The sequence below is a fragment of the Anser brachyrhynchus genome (assembly GCF_964034855.1).
Source record: "Anser brachyrhynchus genome assembly, chromosome: 5".
NCBI classification, from domain to species: domain Eukaryota; kingdom Metazoa; phylum Chordata; class Aves; order Anseriformes; family Anatidae; genus Anser; species Anser brachyrhynchus.
In genome coordinates, this window is record NC_137699.1 from 29,392,383 (window position 1) to 29,405,028 (window position 12,646).

Sequence of the window (12,646 nt, forward strand, 5' to 3'; positions counted from 1 at the left end):
GCTGGTGTCAGTGTGAAGCCTAAATCAGTGCTAAGAAACTGGTGGGGAAGAAAAAACAAACTTTGCCTGTCTGATAATGAGCGTTACTCTTGGCCCTGATCAAAAATTGTAGGATCAAGGCATCGTGTTTGTATCCTGCTGTTTTGTCACCCTTTTGTCCCTAGCTCGGAAGACAGAGGGTGGCTAATATGATGCCAAAGATTCTTTTCTAAAATATGTTTCCGATCTTCTTTCATGCCGTTTAAGACACCAGTCTGATTTTGAGCTTACTGAGGATAAGGACTGTTGATGGAGGAAGATAGATGGAGGGGGATGTAAACCCATGACACAAAATATCTGAATCCAAAGATCTGAGTACCTCTCTAATGAGACAAGGTGAATGTGCTCAAGTGACAAAATAAACAAACAAATAAATAAATAAATCCCATGTCATTGTTGAGCTCACAGGGCCTGATCCTCATCTGCTTTGTCCTCCTTTTTGCTGTTGTCTGTGTTAGTGGAAGATCACCTGAAGTAGAGGTCAGACAAAAGACCCCGCCTTCCTTGTGCCCTGATCCCCCTACACGTCTTTCGCACATTCAGTGGTGAGCCCACTCCTCTGGGCAGACGGTTCACACGTACAGGAGGTTCACCACCTGCTCTCCCTGGCAATTGCAGCCTAGAGTACCCAGTCCTCAAAATTTCAGTGCAGAGGTATTTCTTTCCCCACCCACTTTCCATCTATCCCACCCAGGTAGACAGGATGAGCAGAAAGAATCCTTGCCTTGATAAGATTGATAAACGAGGTTGGAACAGAGCTCCTCTCTTCTGGAGTCCATATGGAGTCCAACCCAACTTCAATCTCATAGCTGACTGAAAAGAAAAAAAAAAGAAAAAAAGAAAGAAAAAAAATTGGCAAGTTCCTAAGCACTTTTAAAGATTCTAAAGGTTAAAGATATGGTCGATTGGCATTCTTTTTAGAGCCTGAAGTGATATTATATTTACTTCACGAAATTCAAAGAATGCACAATGAACGTGCCACATAAATACCCATCATTCACCATCACTACACTGGCCTCATACTAATTCTTAACATTATAACCTAGAATTTGCAAAACCCAAGTAAAATGGTAAAAAAGAGTATCCTTGTTTTCAAGGAGTTGGCAGATTACATACTAACACCAGCCAGGTCATAGTGGGAGTTCCACCCTTAAAAACAGATATGTGCTTCAGCACCATGAAAAATACTATGGAAGCTCAAATGGGCTTTACTGCATCTTGCACTTTACTGCATTCCTTTTTAGGTTTATTTTTTCATAATAACACTGGTGTATGGCCAACAGCCTGTTCCTGTGGCGGAATAACAAAAGGGTGTGAAGATATGGTAGCACCATCAGATGCACAGGTACTAGTAGGAGGTGAGGGTTTGGTGGTGATGGGGAATGACCAGGACTACTGGCAATTCGTTGGCCAACCAAAGAAGTGCAGCTAGGACCTGCACAAGTTAATATGCTACCTAGAGAAAAGCCCCACACAAAATTTCTATATAAAGTATAATAAATAATGTGGTGGAGTCTAGATGGATTTAATGGAAAAAGACTTGCTGTCTTGTCATATTTGTAGCAAAGCTTTTTGTTCAAGTATTGGTGAGCATTCTGCCAAGAGCTTCAAGGATGAAAAGCCCAATAGGACACTTACAGGGTTTCTGTTGCACTCAGGCATACAGGTAATTAGTTTTCATAAGAAATTGAGCCTCCTTTTTGCTGACATAATCCAGCAAGTCCACCCCAAGACATGCTAATAGCGGTGTGCCTCTACATCTTTAAATAGCGTGAACACTTTGCCCATGGCAGCAACTGTGCTGACAGTGGGATGGCACCGTGACATTGCCATGTGCTGTGACTTGAGTCCTTTCAAATCCAGGGACTTTCGATTTCCAGCCTTATTTGACCTAAGGGTCAAATTCAGTTTTCCCCACTATCCCCCAAGCTGGGGAAATGATGTTCTGCTTCAGTTTGGGGTGACTGCACAGACTCTTCTCCTGTGGCTGCTATTCCAGTCTGCACAGGGTCATGAGTGTGCTCAAGTGTGGTTCTTCAGTCTTTATTCTGGGCTGCCCCGAACTCACTTTTGGATGGAGATTTGGAGGTGTCAGCATAGTAGGAAAGGCTCTTTCACTGCTGTGGGTTCTCAGCAATCAAGGCCTGACAGGAATGGACAACTGATTGTTATTATTCAAACTATTATACACGCATAAAGTACAAGAAGATAGCTCTAAATTCTGCATCAGGTTACAGTTAACAACAAATCAAGCTCACAGCAAATCAGCCATATTCCTCTTTACTCCTTTTGTGACAAAAAAGGGAACTAAATCTAGGCCTGCTGCCGGAGTGATTGTAACATCCACTGACTTGAGAAAGAACCAGTAGCATTAATTTGGTCTATAAAAGCAATCAGCTCATATTTGGAGGCAGTGAATTATTCTTTATTGCAAGTGTGAGTAACAATTTCTGCTAAACCTGTAGGAGCTAAACTTCTCTGATGGAAGCAGCGGCAGGCAGATCCCGTGACGGTTCTGTTGTGGATGCCAATACTGTTCAAAACAGGACAGCAATCTCCTGAAACTTGTCCGAGGACAAGACAAGTAGAAGCAAAGGCAAATAATCACGGCAATCAAACGGTTCTCCCTGAACAGTTGTCAAGACCACCAATACATACGCCGTGTGCCATGGATTCGCGGTGGTGCACGTGCTATGCGTGCACCATGGCAACAAGATATTAATCATCAACACCTATAGGCACATGTTGGGGTAAGTCTCCAGAGGTGCAAGCTGTAGGCTGTATCTGCTGCACACAACAAGCCCCGACGATACTAGCTTCAGTGCTACCTCCAGCAGCATTGCATAGCTGAATTCATTACTGCTGGGCTTACATCTCGCTCGGAAGCATCCAAACGCCGGGCCTGGCGTATGAGTGCCTGGACATGAAGAACAACTTCGCTTCTAGTTCTGTGCCCCTCTCTCTTTGTAGTTTTCGGTTAATCACCCTGGGCAAGTTCTTTGCTGGTGAGACACCATCGACTGAAAGTGGCACTGTGCCAGCGCAGCGTTTGGCACCGCAGCCTCCAAGGGATGGCAGGGATTTACAGAAGAGCTCAAGGGAGAAGGTGAGGCACCAGTTCCTCTTGCGCTCGGACACTAGCCTCCTCTTGGCTCATCAGCATCTCGGCGGTGCCACTGGTGCCCAAGACAGGCACAGCCTGCTTGCCAGGAATCTGGAGAAAATTAATGGGCAATGCAGGGGCACAAAACTTTGTATGGGCAGTTTGCTTAATGACATTTTTCTTTGAACACAACACACCAGTAAAGTGCACCTATACCAAAGGGAGCACCCGCTTAGCTGAAGAGTTAGGCATGAATTTTCAGCGGTGAATGTGATTCACCACTGAACACAGAGAATTATTCTCTCTGCTGGTGTCTCTACCATGTAACTGAATGTCCTTCTGATGGTTTTTGGGCTCAGTGCATCTGAGCAAGATTTAATGGTTGTGTGGCCAGGCTGTGGAGTCTCCTCTGGCCCAGTTATCACACTAATGCCATTACTTTTCGCAAAGAAAGTAGATGTCCTTACAGAGAAATAGCTGGCCATGGAAATATTGTTCAAGGGTGGAGTGGTACATGCTTGTGGTTATAAACAGCTTTGGCCATAAAGTAGTCAAAGCGTTCAGCTACTGAGGATTTCTGACCCTCTATGGGACTTCTACTTGGTGTTAAGATGCTGCTGGTGTCAATGCCACGTAGGCATTGAAGTGTAGGCTTTTGGCATAGCTGGTACTCTCTGTTAGGGAACAGGAAAAACATATATATATTTTTTTTCATGGAGGTAATGAGCATTTATTTAGCAGAGAGGTCCTGGTATCCATGGGTTTATCTGTGGAAAATATACCAAAGGGATACAGCCACGCTTAAAGTGCAAATGTTAAAGAACACATGAAGGCATCACATGAAGTAGATCAGATGAAAAAAACTCCCCATGAAATTGGAGAGGGGATTGTAGACAAGTGAGATATTGTTATCCGGACTGGAATTTCATCAAGACTTAACTCCAAGGTGATGTGGTACTTTGGTGGTCGGACCTCCACCTCAACAAAAGTGAGCTAGATTCTGCTTCTCTTTCTGCAGGTGCCAGGTGTGCACTGGTATAACTTGTCCAACCTCAGCAGAGGCGATCCTGATGTATAAAGGACACTCATATATAGATTTTCCAGCTCTCCCTCCCCGCCTCCCCTCAAGGTCTGTGCTCATATCATGTGGAATGGCAGCAGTTCAGGTGTAGATCAGAGAGACTTTGAAATGGAAAATCAGAGGATACCGCAGGCCATGCTGAAGAAGAGCTGGCAAAGTTTAGGACCGGGATAGCAGAGAGTGGTGAGGGTTAGGGCTAAGGTATATCAGTAGGCTTGTATGGGTTGCCGGGTTTGGAGCTCCGGAGAGATCTGCAAGCCAAGAATAATGAATACTGGCAGAGCTCCGTGTGAGTAACAAACGGCTCATACTGCCTAGGCTAATGACAAAATGTTACATACTGGCATTTTAAAATAAATACTTAAAAAAAAGAGAGAGAGAAGAAAAGAAAGATGAAAGCAACCGCTATAGCTAAACACCCTGCTTTGCTCTGATAAGATGCCAGAATTATATGACTTCTGCTGTGTAACAAGGTTCTCCATGTGGGCGTAGCAGCCCCTCCCCATACCTAGCGGATACACTCTAGGGAATTTTTACAAGTGTGAATATTGGCTCTTGTAAGGCCATTGAGTGCAGAAAGCCAAATATGCTGTATGAAGAAACTGCCTGTCGCGCGTTTTTCTGCACGAGCACGAGAAATGTCCCTCCGAAGGTTATTGCCGTTGTTGTGTGCACAGTGATGATGTGCGCTGCAATGAGTATCACTTTGTGAAGCGCAGGGTCTCTGCCCTGCAACCAGACCCATCAAAACGAGGGTCCCCAGGGCAGCCGGCAGGTGGGCAGAGGCTTGGCACTGCTCTCTGCCTCCACAGCCCGGGGTCTCCAGGCGCGGGCGCCTTCCCACACAGCGGTCCCACACGGGCTGGATGTCCCGAGGGAGACCCGCAGCGGGTCCCCCCGATCTCCGGGCGGCGGGGGAGCCCTCCCGGGGCCCGGCCGCCCCTCAGCTGTCACCGCGGGGCTGCGGGCCGGCCCCTCAGGTGCCGCCCCCCGCCGCCCGCAGCTCGGGGCCCGCCCCCGGCCGCCAACCTGCGGCGCCCGCCTCACGGCCGGCCGCGGGGCGGGGCGCGGGGGGGCTCCGCCGCCGCCCCGCCATTGGCCCGGTCCCGCGGCGGCTGCGCTGCCATGGGTGCGCGGCGCGGGGCGTGCGGGCCGGCCCCGCCCCGCCGGGCCGCGGCTTTATAACGGGCATCCCCATGGCCGAGGCGGGGAACCTGCCGCCGCGGGAGGGGCGCAGCCGAGCCCCGCCGTCCCGCACGCAGCCGCCCGCCGAGCCCCGCCGTCGTCCCCGTCCCGTTGCTGCCACCCCGCTGCCGCCGCCGCCGCCGAGGGGACGATGCCGTCGCCGCCGCTGCTGCCCGCGGCCTGGCGCAGCGCCGGGGCTCGCCCGCTGCTGCTGGCGCTGCTGCTGCTGCCGGCGCATCTGCCCCAGGGCGGCGGGCACCGAGCCGCGGGGCCCCGGGTAAGTGAGCCCCGCTCCCCGCCGGGGCCGCCCCGCCGCCGGTGCGAGCCCCCCGGGGCTGGGCGCGGAAGGGCTCGGGCGGGCTCCGCGCTCCCGCACCGCTCGTTTTGTGCCCGGCGTGGCGATGGGGCTGGGTCCGCGCTCCCCGGGGGGGGGTTAACGGGGTGCCCGCAGTACGGCGAGGTGCCTCCGGCCCGGGCTGCTCCCTGCGGGAGGCTGGCTCCGTGCTTTTTTAATGTGACGATGCCTGACGCTTGCCGGGGCCGCTCGTTTCACTTAGCAGGCTGTTGCCGTGCTCCTGGGGGAGCCCAGCATCTCTTCTAAATATGGTCCTCCCAGTGCAGCACCGCCACGGACATCCGCCCGCAGGAGAGCCCTCGGGCACGGGGCAGCAGGCCGGTGGCTGCTCCGCAGGCAGTACTGCCGCAGGGACGTGGTCCTGGGTAAGTGGGAAAGCTCGATCTCTGCAGGCGTGTTGGACGGGCTGACCGCGTGCGTTCTTGTCCCATCGGTCTGGACGTTATGAAATGTAGTGCTTAATTAGCTTCAACCGTGGTTAGGCAAGATCAGGAGCCTTCGGAATCCCGAGTCAGCCAGAATATAACAATAAGGGACTGGGGTGCAATGGTCTAGCTTTTAAATAGAGCTGCTATTTGACCATGATGGCTATTAAACGCTTCTCAGAGCTGTGGCTGCGCTGGTGTCCCTGTGTTCAGCTGCACCATGCAGCCTCTTTTATGGCCAGATGTGTAACAAGCAGCTATTAGAAAGTGGCAAATTAGATCTAGTGTGTGCCATAAATCCTTGGGGACCCGTTCTGGAGGATGGGGAACCGTAAGGGTGCTTATGCATCTATCTGTATGACCTGATACAGAGCCGAAAGCTCAAAGTTGGAGTGGTGCTGTATTGAGAGGAGCTTTGAGGTGATAACTAAGCATCTAGCTAGGTGACTAGGGCCCTGAATAAGCACCGGTATCTAAATGCTTTAATGAGGAGCAGTTGAAACAAAGAACAAAATGAAAAGTCCTATTGGTAGTGCATAATTGCACAATGAGCCTGTCTATCAAACAGTTTCCATATAGGCCACTTTCATACACTGTACTTTACAAGGCAGTTTAATTGGTCCCTGTGTTGTGTCATCTTTGGAATGGGAACTGCTTCAGGAGAGTGGAAAAACAAATACAAGGGGCTACTGATTTACTTACTGCTTGAAATCAGTGAACCAACTTTGGTATTATCCCCTTCATAACTGAGGAGAACGTCAGCTGAATTGAGCACCAATGCCTACAGTTCTGTACAAGGATCTGCCTTGATGTTTTACTTTATAAGCTTTTTAGTGGGAGGCCGTGGACTTCCAGGATGTTTCACAGGTGAAGCCTCTCTTCTCACCCACTAAGTGTCTTGCCTATGTGCACACAAAGATGGAGAACTTGGCCTACTCATTTGCAATCATGTTGATAGCCCCTGAGCTTCATCTCTGCTAGTGATTAGACATTGCCAGTAAGGCTGTTACTAGCATAAAGATGTCATACTTCGAGCAAGAAAATTCTTAATTATTCCTAGTTTTTTTTTTTTATGATGCCTACCACGTTACATCACTGTTTCTCATGTGGACTTGTGATCAAGACTATTTTCCCTCCCTGACCTGTGAGGTCAGTGTGGTAGTTCTGGGGACTAATCCTGTAGGCATTCAGTTGCTAGGTGTGATACGTACTCTTTCTCTTCTGTGCGGTAAGCCCTAGAACTACAATGTGTGCAAGTTTGAATGCTTTTAAAGGCAAACAGTAGTTTTGAACCAGCCCTTCTCAATGAGTTTAAATGAGCAGCAATAATGCTTGAAACAAGTTCTTGATCTTTCTCTTTTGCGTTTCCCTCTTACTATAGCAGTGTTGCTGCTAACCTAGGCAGCCAGCAGTGTCACTGAATGCATAAGTACAGAATTATGACTTACAGAAAATGATGAACATCTAAGGGCAGCACAGAGAATGGGTAGATCTGTATTTCTTGTGCCAATGCAGGATCAAACTTTCCAATGAAGTGAGATGATTGTGTGGATATCATGGTAAATTACAAGAGCAGGTGGTATCCACTGGACTGCTGAGGTACTTCTGGCTCTCAAAAGTTGTACAAAGCTTGATGTTTCTTCCTACAGTGAAACGGTGAGCAGTGACATGAAGCATTTGGGCTTGGCAAGTATCAGTGACCTATGGGCAACATCTGACTTTTGTATGTCTGCTGTGCCCACTGACAGTTAATAACTGTTCCAAGTAAAACTCCACAGTAAGTCTAATGTCTTGGGTGTCCTAGAAATAACTTGAAAGTCCAGGGCTATTATGATTTTTCTTCCTCACTTGACAGACTTGAAGAAATTGTCTGCTCTGTTATGGGATTGCTTGATCATTTGTACTCTTGCAGGTCTGAAGAGCACAGTGCAAGTGATCAGCTGACTACATTTGGAAAATGCCTGTCTGAAGAATGTTCCCATGTGGAAAAAGATAATCAGGCTTGACTTTCTATTCATATTCCCTTCCTTCATGCCTCTTTCTCTCTGCTGGCATGAAATCTGGAATTGTGTGACAAGTCTTGCCATTTCTCCTCCTTGACCCCACAGCTTGACTTGCAAAGACGAGGAGCTTGACTGGGCTGGCTCTTGCATCTGCTACTGTGGGATGAATTTGAGCAGTGCTCTCTCATGGCAGATGAAATAGGTTGTGCCGCTAAGCCCTATTTTCCTCCATCTGGACAATGAATTGTGTCCTCTATCTTTCTAGTTCAGAAAGATATCTTTCTATACAGAAAGGCAGAGCTACGTTTCCTGTATGTCCCTTGCTTTTTGTGGCCAATTCCTGACCATCATGAATGTGCTCCATTAGTGGCTTAAAAAAAAAAAAAACACCAAGAAAACTAGAACAGGAAAATAGTGGGTGCTTGCAGAAGTATAACATGCCTGCAGCAGTCAAAAGCTGTCCTAGGAACAGGGTTGAATTTGTGGCAGACAAATTCAAATTCTGTATCCCCAGTGACTGAACAGGACTAAGAAATGGGAAGCGAGGGCACTCACTAAATTTTCGTCCTAGTTTCATGCATGGAAACGTGCCATATCCCTCCTTGAAAGGAATGCTGGTTGGAGGTAGGGGGAAACCTTCAAGTTTAGTGCTCCTGTAAAGGGAAGGTAGTAGGCAATAAAACAGTGAAGGATCCAACAGGTTCCAAAGCATTAGCTGGAGTGGCACAGAACAATGCAAACTCCCTGCTGCAGCTGGTTACTAGCTAAAACCCCACATAAGGACCTCAGTAAAAAGTGCTGAAAAGGCTCTTGCAGCATTGCCATTCCCTCTGGAGGAGTAAGTAGCATGGCAGCTTGTGCTGAGGAGCCTGTATTGTGTTGTCTTCTCACTACAGTACCGCCATTAGGGCTTTGCACAGCAGGTGTCTTTAGGTATGCTCTACTAAACCTATGGAGAATGTTTTCCACCATGGTAGGAAGAAATGAGAGAAGGACATACAATAAAAATACAAAGCAAAGAGCTATGTATAAAGGAGATCTAAAACAAAAGAATGAAACTTAGAATGGGTTTTCAATAACTGAATTAGGGTGCTTGGTTTGAGCTTACATCATTGCATTGCAAGGGTCAAGCTATTACTTAACAGCTGAAGCATTTTAATGTTTCAGATATTCTTACTGTTGGAGGGATTTCCATTTTAATGAAGGAATAAGTACCCAAAGGCAAGTGCCTAGAGAAGTGTCCCCTAGCAGGACAGATTTGTTGTCTATGATGCATAGCTTTTGGTTATAGATACTCTGTTTTGGTTGGGTGGTAGTTTTTCTTGCCTAAGTAGGAATTGTAATTATGTATGGAGCTATAGCAATGTTTTTTCTTCCTGTCCTTGTTCGTACTTGGGTCTTTAATGTTAAATAGCTAAATTCCTTGCAAACTACCAGAGAAGCTGATCTGATGTGCTTTTTCATAAATTATGCAGCTGTGTTGAGGAACAGGATTCATGTGTGGAGAAGTATTAAAAATTACATTACAATATGTTACTATTAGAACAGTGAGTCCTGTTCTAACCAAGAAAGCACTGTAGGATACAATTTGTTCTGTGTAGTCTTAGTGTGTTTTAACTGCCTGAGCTTCTGAGTTGGCTTTAAGAATATTTCACTCATGTTAATTACCTCTGCTCCTAATGAAAGATTTCTGGCCAGCAAGAGACTTGGTACAGAGAAAGAAACTGCTTGTGTACTTCTGCTGGCACTGGTAGCAAGCTCTGTAGCTCTGGAACATCTGCAATGATAACCTCTTGGACAAGTTTTCAAGTTTCTAACGCTAGTCATGTGCTAAGGTAATCTTCACAACCATCAGTGCAGAGCAGATGCTTTCTTGGCTGCTTTTATTTCTAGATGGCCTGAAGCAATTGGTAAGATGACTGTAAACTTCATTTCAGTGGTACAGTAGTGCTGTAATATTAATACTGATGTTTAAATATCTTAGATGTTCTTATCCTGCCATCTAAAACTAATTGCGACATCACTTTGTCGGGAAAAAAAACAACAAACAAACAAAAACCCATTTATCTCCTACTTGGCTGCTGAATCCCCAGTTCTTCTGAGACTCATATATCTGACAATACAGTTAAGTGTTATACAATAAACTTTATGCTGACATTAAAGGCTGAACACTGAGGCAGTACAGGTGAAACTGAAGCTAAGCCCTCAAGTCTGAGGGCTGCTGCACTGGCTGTAGGACTTAGCTGCCTGTGTGAAAACATGAGGGCTTCCTTTTGGGAGCCTCACTGGTGGCTTCCACACAGTCTCTCTGGTGACACAATGTCCAGGGACCTAGCAGTACAGCAGAGTTGCCCCAAGTTTAATGTGCACTGCTGATAGCTCACTGCTTTGTTCTCAAGTGAAGTTCAGGCAGAGAAGCAAAAGGTGTAACTTACACCTTGAGCTGTGAAGCTTTCTTTCTTGTTAGACTACATCTTTACTGTCACTGAACTGGTAGGATTGTAAGTCTTCTGTGCTTGTTTGTGAGAAGCTTTTCCATTCACTAGGTTTGTGCCCAAACGCTACAAGGCTACCATTGCTGTAACTGAATCACTTCTGTGCTGGAGCTTTCTGGGTAACGTGTGGTGTTGGTGTGAAATGTTTGCATGCACAGAGGAATTACTGGGATCTGGGATGACAGTGTATGGAACTGTCTCCCTCTTCTGACAGGCTCACACTAGCAGTTGGTGTTTGAGGTCAGCAGCTTGTATGTGAAGCCTTCTGCATGCCGTGGCTTTCACTGCCAGTGTGTTCTGGCACTGAGGCCCTTCTGGTGGTGGCTGTGTGAGAATCAGCTCTGCCTTCTTTTCTGCAAGGCCTCATAGCTGTAGGAGAGAAACTGAAGGAAGGCATAACTAGTCACACCAGAGTGAAGCTTCCACTCAAAGCAGTGGAAATAACCACCTGCTGTACAAAGGAGTCCTTTTTTTGCATGACCTTGCGTGGGCTATGGGCAGCTCTTCAGTCTGAGAGCAGTCAACCCAAGTCAGCTCCCTCAGGACCAGACCTTGCCTTGAAATTGGGCTCGTGACTCCTGTCAGGGGTTGCTCTTTCCTTAGCACAGTAGGCTCCTGATACAGCTTAGATCCCTCAGTAACACTGTAGATGGTGGTGGTTACATTCATGAGCATTTGAGAAGAATCATCCCCTCATTTGAGGGAAACGTTGCCTTGCATAGAGGCATTCATAAATGCTGCCTGTTCCACAATGGAAACAACAAACAAATGCTCTTGTGCTCCCCTACACAAAGTGCTCTGAGGGAGGCCTGTGCTAGCTGGGCATGAGCCCTACACACTGCAAGCACGTCCCTAAGAGGTAAGGAGGGGTAAGATGGAGGAAACCAGCTTTGGTGTGTGAAGCGATTTGCTGTAGTCTGCATGTGCCTTCCAGGGTAGCCTTAGTGTTGGTCTGCACCTGACTGGATGTTGTGAAGTCCAAGATTGCCAGGGGCAGCCAGGAGGGATGGGCCTCAGCTTGATGTCCCCCATGGCAGCTCCTCAGAGGCAGTGGTGCTTCTGTCTCCAGAGCAGGGGGTGTCGAAGCCTCCATAAGCCTAGAGCTCTTTGCGCTGTCAGTCTCTTCCCTGGTGGTCTCCCATCTGTAGCCTGCTTGGGAGGACGTGCTTGTCTGCTGGATTTGTGTGTTTTTGCCTCCCACTGCCTCATGGCTGAGCCAGCTGCTTTTGAGAGCCCACTAACAGGTGTTCTCACCTGGAGCAGCACGTAGCTGTGCAGTGGGGAATGAGGGGTAGGTGTGAAATGAGGGCAAACTTGGACCTTGAGGGGAAGCACCTGTGGCTAGAGATAGGGAAATACTAGTTACTGAAGGAACAGAGGCTATACCATTAAAGGTTGGCTTGGGTGTTTGTCAAGTAGAGTCTGGCAGCAAAGCCTAGACAAGCAACGCACCAGTGCTGCTGGCAGACTCTTCCATGCAGGTGGAGGAAGCTGTGGAGGAAGCCATGCAGGAACTGGTAAGTGTAGGCAGATAATTTGCTCTGCCATTGGTGTCCTGACTGAGTGATCACCTGGGCTGGAGCTGGAGTTCTACGGAGCAGCTACGGCCTCTGGATGAAGAACATGGATGAATGTGAGCAGGGCAGTACTTACGTGGGTAAGCACAACAGAGTACTGCACTGTTCATTAGTACAAACCAAAGCCATGTGCCATTGTTCTGTAAATTGGGTTGCCTTTTCCCCAAACATCTTGACTTTAGCTAGGGAGAAAGAAGCAGTCTGTTGGCATTCATCAGTCTTTCTGTGTGTAGGTTAGACTGAGACCATTGAGACTGGCTGAGTAGGCTACATGGCAGCATGTTAGCTCTAAAGTTGAAATTCGATTTGCTGCTGGAAGAGCATTGGCCTGACGTAAGCTTTCCGTGTTCAGAGACTCATGGCAATGAATGTCACTTCCCTTT

General features: G+C 47.8%; 1 protein-coding gene across 10 annotated transcripts in view; it reads left to right on the forward strand.

The window, feature by feature from the left end:
* Nucleotides 1-5,298: 5,298 nt before the first annotated feature.
* Nucleotides 5,299-12,646, forward strand: part of SMOC1 (SPARC related modular calcium binding 1) — a 127,417-nt gene continuing 120,069 nt past the window's right edge. For 4 of the 10 annotated variants that reach the window (XM_080595432.1, XM_080595433.1, XM_080595437.1 and 1 more), the window contains exon 1: nt 5,299-5,685. In XM_080595432.1, the coding sequence (XP_080451558.1) occupies nt 5,560-5,685 (126 nt within the window). In that variant the 5' untranslated portion in view covers nt 5,299-5,559. Of the gene's footprint in view, nt 5,686-5,764; nt 6,129-10,588; nt 12,204-12,646 lie in introns of those variants that run through there. The other 6 variants (XM_080595426.1, XM_080595435.1, XM_080595436.1 and 3 more) reach the window with 4 other exon arrangements.